General features: G+C 31.3%; 1 protein-coding gene across 1 annotated transcript; it reads right to left on the bottom strand.

The window, feature by feature from the left end:
* On the bottom strand, window positions 1–657 carry LOC129302661 (MATH domain and coiled-coil domain-containing protein At3g58270-like). Its single transcript, XM_054941566.1, has 2 exons — window positions 492–657; window positions 1–326 (listed from the first exon to the last, which is right to left on the bottom strand). The coding sequence occupies exons 1-2, from the start codon at window positions 655–657 to the stop codon at window positions 1–3; spliced, it is 492 nt and encodes a 163-aa protein (XP_054797541.1).
* Window positions 658–9,338: the final 8,681 nt, after the last annotated feature.

The raw sequence follows: 9,338 nt of genomic DNA, 5'->3' as shown, positions 1-9,338 counted from the left end.
TCAACTCAATACAATAAATGCCCGCTCAATAAATTTACGACTTCTCTTTTGCTTACAATCCATCAATGAAGGATGCCACGAACAAGCCTCCTCTAGCAGTAGAGCAAATACTTTCTCTAATAGTCCTAAATCCTTGAACTCAACAGTAGCATCATCCCTTGGGACCAATGCTCGAGTGCCTACAAGGCTTACTTTAGAAAATTCAACTTCAACAATGCAATTATCATTCAAAATATAGCCATTAGATGGGTTTTGAAGCCTAGTCAATTCCATAAAAGATCCTTTACCCCAATTATAAGCATCAGTGTAGAACTTTTGTTCTAAAACTGCATTAAAGGAACATCATTGAAAGTCTACGATTATAATTGATCTCATTCCAATTTAAAATTATATACATTATTATAATAATGAGGCCCTTATAGTCTAACATTTATTTTCCCTACTGCCGACTAGAAGAACAATAAACAATGTGAAGCAGGACGGAATGATACCTTGTTTTATGGAACTTTCACTGCAAATTTGATTAACCACAATGAAAGTACAGACAGCATATATACTCCAACCTTGAGGCAAACTTGAAACCACAATGAAAGTACAGACAGCATATATAATCCAACCTTGAGGTAAACTCGAAACATCAACTACACCCGAAAACATAGCCAAGTACTTTACATCTCATCTTCCTCTGTATAACTAAATATTCCTACAAAACACACACACACACACACACAAAAACAAAATAGATAAAGAAAGAAGTGAAGAATTGTATTTATAGAATAAGAGATTTTGATAAAAGTGAGACATGAAAAATATTTGTGTATGAAAGATTTCATTCTACTAAGCATAACAGCTGATTGTGAAATCCTCATAAATGTGTGCAGTATTGTTCTTCAATGAATGGAAGTTGTTGATAGTCCATGCTATTTTCTTGTATGTTATATCCTTAGGCTCTTAACTCTTTATCAGATCATCAAGTTATGATTGAGGCCTGCATATAATAAAAACCGAAAGCTCCTCAATTGATGTATAGAATACCAAAATAATAGTTTCATAATTCATTATCACATATTTGGGAATTGATTCGTACAAGCCAGAGGGTGAATCAGATTTAAAACCAACACATCGAGGCTGGCAATGAATGTGGCACCAAAAAAAAAATGCATTGAAAGTTAGAAGAAGAAGAAATATAAAGGAATTAAAACAGAGAAGGAAATAGAGCATGAGAAACAAGAAAATAGATGTTTCTTTGTTGTTGCATATAGGGAAGAGATTCCAAGATGCATGTCATTATTCTTGAGAATTAGAAATTTCAATTGTGGAGAAGGTACTAGGTAATTCTTTACCAATGCCAATGTTGTCCAATGACTAGCATAACCCAAGATACCATGCTAACATAAACCACCAAATGAAGTCTGTACTAAATTGAATTATTTTTCACAACAAAAAAGTAATATATTTCTATTAAAAAAACAATATACTACTCCCTCCATTCAAAAATATAAGACATTTTTAATCAAATCTCACCTCCAAATAAAATAATTACCTACTTTTAAACTAACTCTATCTTTTTATATTTACCCCTATTAACCACCCTATAATAAATATAAAGTCATTATCAATAGGGGCACTTTTGAAAAAATGGTAATGATTACACCTCGAAAGACTAAAAATGCCTTACATTTTTGAACATTCAACTCCTCAAAAAATACCTTATATTATATTTCTGAACGGAGGCAGTATCTTAGATAATTTGGAAGGAAAACTTTTTTAATGAAAATGAATCAATTCTGAAATTTACAACTCACACACAAATACCAATATAAGGTTTGAGTTTTGGACCTTACGCTAGAAGGGAGGTAGCCTTATCAATGAGACAATTGCAATTACAAATGTTTCTGTTATTATTTCCCTGATAGTTAATATTAATAGGATTAAGGTTTTTTTTTAAATTGAATTCTTTATTTTATAGGTTTGAAGAAAGAATGATAGAAAACATAAGCATCATTTGGTTTGAAACTAAAATTTTAGCTTTAAATTAATTATGATTTTTCATTTTTATTTAATTACATTAAATGTATTTATTTTTTTGTTCTTGATTTTTGTTTTTTCTATCTATGGCAGTAGTAGACACGGATTGCTGTCTTTTTTGGTTACATAATGCCATCAAGGATTTACGAACTTGGGCTTGTTAACCCATCAAGATGCACCCCTAATCTCCAATTAACATAGTTTGACCGACTCAAATTATACTAATTTTGGTCCCAACATCAGGCTTCTTTATTCACATTTTCTCATATATTCTGCTTTTCATTCAATTACATAATACACACAGGCATGCTTTGTCATTCTTCTAGGAATAAAAAACTTGCTGTTGATTTTTTTCCGCTTTATGCATACTTCCTTTTCAATTTTTGAAATTTGTAAGAGTTTCTCTGATGTTTCAAAAATATCTTAGCCTACATGATATAATACTTGGCAGCATGAAATATAGTCAAACGACATAGCATTAATCCTAATGATGAAGATATCAATCAGCAAGGCTGTGTGAACTATTAGGCCAATGAGGCAGTTGCCTTAGGCCTCCAAAAATGTGTACCTATATTCTATATTATTGGTCATTATTTTTCTCATTAAATATTAATGTTAATTATATATTTTTATTTGAAAATCAGAGTTTTGTTTAAAAGAAAAAAAAAATCCAACAGTTATAATCTTAAGTATTGGTTATATCACATATATTTGTTCTTTTTTTATTTTTTATTTGAAATTGTAGTTGTTTTAATATTTTTATAGAATTTGAAGCAGTAAAAATGTTAAATAAAAAATTTGAATCTATTTTTAATAAATTAAAAAAATGATATGAAAATAGTTTAATGTTAATATAGTAGGCCTCTTAAATAATTTTACCTTAGGCCCAAAAACTCCTTCACACGGCCCTATCTATCAGAAGTCTTTCAAAACAGTCGAATACATAGGTAGCATAATGCATAATGCATCAGATGTTTGAGGAATCTTCTTTAATTGAATGTTGTCTAACACAAACTTGTTGAGAAAAGTCAGAATATTCCCAAACAAATGCTTTCAATTTGTGGTCTACGAAGAAAATATTGGCTATAAGAAATTAGCCCATATATTCTTTGATGGTTGCTTTTACAAAGATCTCTGAAGATTTTTCTAAGAGGTGCATAATTTCTAAAAGCCTTTATTGTTGAATCATGAAGATTCATTTTGTACATTTGTCATGTAAGTATTACTTAGGTTCGTTGTCTTCATATTACCTAGGTTCATTTAATCTTTGCATTATCAAAGAAACCTTGAATGTTACAATTCTTAAGGATCATAAGTTTCAAATGTAGAGCAGGTGTACTAGGCAATTCTTTACCAATACAAAGTTCTTCGTTGACTTGCAAATCCCGATATTTGATCAGCATGAAGACTACCTTGCCAGTGGGGCATGGGATGACCGTTTCTTTTTCTCCTTCTTTCCTTCCTTCCGTTTTTAATTCATTACTCCAGTTTGTTGTGTTTCTTGGTACGCAATGATGAAGGTTGTACCGTATCGAATCCTGCATCGATGCTGTATAAAATTCAAGACTTAGGTCTCACCTAGTGATTTTGGCTTCTGCAAGTCCAGCCATTCTACTAGTGCTCGTAGGCTAGTCGTCTGTTCAAATTTGGGATAGATTAAGACAATTGTTCTCTGCTCATAGACTCAAAGATCAATAACAGAAGAAAACAATATTTTCTCTCTTTCGGTTTTATCGGACTCTTGCACTTGATCTGGATTCCATGACTATAGTAACTATAGTCATTAAGTGACTTTAACCACGTGGTAAAATCCAAACTCTCTATTAAATCAATTGTTTTGATAATCTCGTTGCAATTAAAATCAGCGACACTCAATCTAAATCTCTCTATTTCTTCGCCGCAATCACCTACCTAATTCCCTTCCTATTCGATGTTCAGATCAGAGAGCATTAACGCAGGCGGCTCTCAGGGTTCCAAGTCCAACAAAACCCACCAGCATCTTCCTTCTACCTCAGCGTTAACGCCGGCGGCTTTCACGGTTCCAGATCTGACAAAACCTACCATCTTTGGTAGGATTGTGCTGGAAGAATCCACATATCTCATTGCTTTCTATCTTTACTGTTGAATATGTGAATCAATTTCCTTTCTATCTGAGAATTGTGGCGGTGGGGGTCAAGGGGACTGTAACGGTGACCGAGAGGTGGACGTGAATGTGGGCTGTTTTCGTCTACTAATACAGGGGGTTTTGTCTTTGGCAAATCTGAGGGTTTGAATGAAAAGATAGGCGAGGAGGATAGCGAAAATGGAATTGGAGGACGGTTTTGATGATTTATTGCTTTGGCCTCATCTGATCTTGTTATCTTTCCTGTTCCACATAATTAATTACCTTTGCATCATTTCTGTTATTAGAGGATCATCACTTCATTGTTTTGAGAAAAGACATGTATACTTTTGATCAATTCATTAGACGCCTACGTATTGCACATTAGAAAGATAAAAGCTCTCCGATGTGCTCTCTAAGTCCATTTTCTCATTCGATTATCGGGTATGTTTGAAGTAGGATGCATCACATTTTAGGGAGTCCTAAATTTAATAGTAGGTGCATCACAATGTGCCTACATTTGAAAGTAATTTCTGAATTTTGAATCTAATTGGAACATGCAAATTTTAGAGTGAGATTTTTCATTCTGCAGTGGGATCCATTGCAAGTGAAGCCATGAAAGTAATATATGATTTGGTGTTCTTTAATCTCTGCTGTATAGATTTGTGCAATTTGGACCGGATTTAAAATGCCACTGACGAAGGACACATAACTTAAAGGAGCACTTGTTGCCTCGTACCAGACCTTGCAATCTGGCGCTAGCGCCAAGAACTATGAAAATTCAAATTCCAGAAGAATTATTTGGGTAGTAGCTCCAAATAACTTCTGATAAGAAAAATTTCCAAAGTACTTATTTACTTGCATTGGCTAATAGTTCACAAATTATGGGTATCTAAGTATATCTTTGGTTTGAAACTTCCGTGAAATTGTAATGTGTGTGTGTATGCTGACACGCTGTCTTTAGTGAATTGAAATATTAACCCAAGAATTTTCTTTATTTCTAATTGCTTTCCATGGGATTTGATTCGGGGACGAAATTCCTTTTGTAGTTCTCAATGATAATACGTAGCCAATTTGACCAAACAATATGTAATAAGTTTCAATTCCTTTGTTGCTTGACAAATTCCCAAAAACAACATTGTGGCTTCGAAAGAGCCATATCACAGAGATCCTCATGACACATTTTGAGTGAATTGTAAAGCATCAAGAGATGTTACTAGAGCTTCAAGTTGTGCCTGCAAAAGCAACAAGGAAATCATTATTGGTATTTTATTAATAAAGTGAGCAAAATAAGAAGGCCACTCTTGTCATCCTTTTTTTTTTTTTTGGGATCAAGAGCTACTCTTGTCATCTTATGCCACCATATTCTTGAATTGTTGGTGGCGTCTTTTAGTTTGTACTTTCTTGTATTTGTATTTTTTTTTTAATTATTGTCATTCGGTTGGATGTTTCGAGAAATTTTAATGTAATATATGATCTTTAGTTTGCTCAATATATATATGACCAAGTAAATTATGGATCAAAGTTTAATATATTTACTGATTTTTAATATTAAACAATGCTTCTTAAATTAATTAAATTTCTCATCAGATAAAATTAATTTGTTTAGAGTGAATTAATTAAACCACTGGCTATAGTATCATAAAACCAACAAATAATCAATGATATGGGATTAAATTTCATCTTTCTGGACTAATTAAAATATTAATTGATTCGTGGATTATTACATTTAGACAATTTTATTATGATATATAATAATATCAAAATATTTTTTTTTTACATCACCATTTGCCATAGTTTTTTCAGAACCGTGGGAAAAGTCATGATTCTGACATGAAGACAACAATTATTCTAACATAACTATGGCTTTTTTCACGGTTCTATACCCACAGTTCATAAAAAAATAATGGGAAATAATTTCCCACAATAAATTACCATTTCCACGGTTTAAACCGTGGCTTATGGAGGAAAAAGATTGTGGCAATTACCATGTTTTTTTTTGTAGTATATAATCTTAGCATTTAAATCATTCTTTTATGTAATTAAATTATTCATAATTATATATGTAGTGTGATTTACTTTATCTATTCATATCTATATATATATATATATCATATATTTTATTGATTTATTGTTTTAAAAGAATATGTATTTTTAAGGAAATTACAAGAAACTTGGGAACAAACATGAAGGAACGAACATGGATGGTATTTTGCACATAAAAAGAAAATTATAATAATATAATTTTTATGTAATATCTTGGGTCCATTTACATATATGTATATATGGCACTAAGGGTTTTCATATCCAATTTCTGCATTCAGATCCTTTTTTTTTTTCAAAACCTTCTACATTTACCAAATCTTTTCTTATCATTTCAACACTTTGTTCATAATCACCTAGCTTTTCCTTCAACTCCTTCATTTCTGTCTCCAAAGCCCCCAAGTTTTGCTTCAACTTCTTTACTTTCTCTGCCTTCTCCTAATATCCTTGAATCTTTAAAGCAGATTTAACAACAAGCTCCAACTAACTCAACTCTAATTTACTCATCTCAAGTTCTTCCCACAAATAGTGAAGCTGCTCACATCCCTCATCATTCTTATCTTTCCACTTCTTGTCCTTCAAAAATTGTAGAACTCGACCCAAACCATTAAATGCCCGCTCTGTAAACATACAACTTCTGTTTTTCCTATAGCCCAACTACGAAGGATGCCATGAACAAACCTCCTCTAGCAGTGGAAGAAGCAGTTTCTCTATTCATCCCAAATCCTTGAAATCAACCTCACCATCATCATCAATCTTTAGATCATTTGTAGGAACTTAGTTGGACTCCTTGGGTAAGGAAGGATAAGTAGGGCAACTTGCAGGCTTGATGCCTTCAAAACTTATAGCAAAAAATTCAACCTCAATGATACATTTATTGTTGGAAATACCAGATAGGTCTTGAAGTACCCTCAAAGGCATGAAAGATGCGTAACCCTTATTAACTGCATGCGCACAAAACTTGTGTTTTATATCTGCATTCAAATGAAAGACTATTATGAGATCAATCAACTCATCTCATTCTAATTATCAAAAGATGAAACCACCGAATCGAGAACAATCTTTAATGGAATATAGGATGGAGAAGTATGAAATGATGGTAAGTCCTTTTGCAGATTTTTCCCTGGAAACTTGATTGACCACAATGACAGTGAAGTTTGCATGTATGCTCCACCCTTGAGGCAAACTCGAAGCATCAGCTACATACAAATATATCGCCAAAAACTTCCTGTCTTGTCTTCCACAGTATACAACAATGTTCCTGCAGCAATTATCGCCAAAAGAAAATTTATATGAACATGTGTTAATTAAATATTAATTTTTGTATATTCTACTGTCCATGCATGCAACTATTTCGATGATTTAGCCATCAATTAATTAGGTGCTCTTTTTTTTATTGAATTTTACCAATTTATAAATATGAACTCATTGAACAACAATCACTTTATATGAGAACTAAAGTGGAGATGAAATAATTAAATGAGGAATTGTATTTGGACATATACAAAACTGCTGTTTCAATTACCAATTACAATCGCTGATGGTGAAAACCTCAGAGTAGTGTTGGGCATTGATCTTCAATGTCTTGAAGTTTTTGATTGAAGCCCCTTAACGTACAAGACAAAAAATGAATTTCAAACTTATCACATTAACAAATGAAATTATAATGTTAAGCTTAATTAAATTGAAACTTTGCCAATAGTATCTAATGGAAAGGTCAAATTTTGCCTCTGCTTGAGAAACCCAAACACACAACAGTTCTTGAGATAAAATAAAGAAGAATATATAAAGTGAGAATAGGAACAATCAATCAATCACGTGGATAATGGATGCAGGAAGAAAAATGGTTAGAAAACTGGAGGAAGAGGAATCATATAATGGAAGAAAATAGGAGGAAAGGAAGCATAGGAAACAAGAAAGGGATAATTCTTTAATTCATTGTTGCAGACAAGGAATCATCGAGAGAGAGTTCACAACGGATGCAGAATAGGTTCTAAGTAATTCTTTACCAATACCTAAGTTGTTCAATGACTTTGTGTAACTCAAGACTCGGCTATAGATTCATCATTGGAAATTAAGACGATGTATTTCTAATAAATTTTATATTTTATACTCCCCATCTTAATTTATTAGATATGTTTAGATAAAATCACACGTACTAATAAAACTCATTGAATATAATTTATAACTTTTTTTTTCAAGATAAAAACATATATTTATAAAAATATTCTTCATTTAATACTTTATTTATAAAATAATATTACAGAAAGAATATAAAAGAAAGGATAATATTAAAAAAGTATCATTTATGAATTTTTTTAAATATCTTGTATTTTGAAATGCTGATTTCTTCCAAAAATATCTTATAATTTACAAGGAAGGTAGTATACAAAAGTAGTACCAAGAGAGGAGAGGATTCTCTCCTCTTCCTTCCCATTCTCTTCCCCTCCTCTTCTTAATTTCTAACCATTAAATTAAAATTTTGGATGATCCAGATTTGATCCCCTTCAAAAGATTTCATTTTATTTTATTTTTACTATATTTTTAAATTTTTTTATTAAATTTTAGGGGTTTGAATTTTATTATTTATATTTTTTATAATTTAATATTTTAATAATAATTTTATGGAATATCAAATTTAAACCATCTAAATCTTGATCTAATGGCTAAAAAGAGAAAAGAATGGAAGACAAAGGGAAGAAAGAGGAGAGAATCCATGCCCATACCAAGAGGAAGTAAAAAGTCATGTAACTAAACTACTCTTGAATTATCAACTAGGTTTTGGGACACCTCATTTATTGTTCCACTTTTACTGAAGCTTATCATTTTAGTAACTTTTTATACTCAGAATTATAATATATGACATCTTTTAAAAGTCTTATTTAATTCAAAATATATGACATTTGGTAACTTTTATAATTGTTTTTTAACTATTCTCCTACTCATTTACTACTCTTTCTGAAAAATGATGTATAGAATTTTAATTATCATTATTAAAGCACTTATATAAAGTGCTTGATGAGAGTAAAATTAGAAAGATGTAATTTTTTTAAAAAATTAAGGTTTTAACTAATATTTTTGACAATCATAAATTAGTTACTAATATCCTAAACTTTAGTTTGGAGGGAGTTGTCAATAAATAACATTAAATATTTATCAGCCTTCT

Source organism: Prosopis cineraria, unplaced genomic scaffold (genome assembly GCF_029017545.1).
Source record: "Prosopis cineraria cultivar Desert tree isolate PC_DT_omini unplaced genomic scaffold, ASM2901754v1 PC2, whole genome shotgun sequence".
In the NCBI taxonomy this organism is placed as follows: domain Eukaryota; kingdom Viridiplantae; phylum Streptophyta; class Magnoliopsida; order Fabales; family Fabaceae; genus Prosopis; species Prosopis cineraria.
The sequence above is the reverse complement of the archived record's forward strand: the minus strand, read 5'-3'. Positions and strand labels throughout refer to the sequence as shown.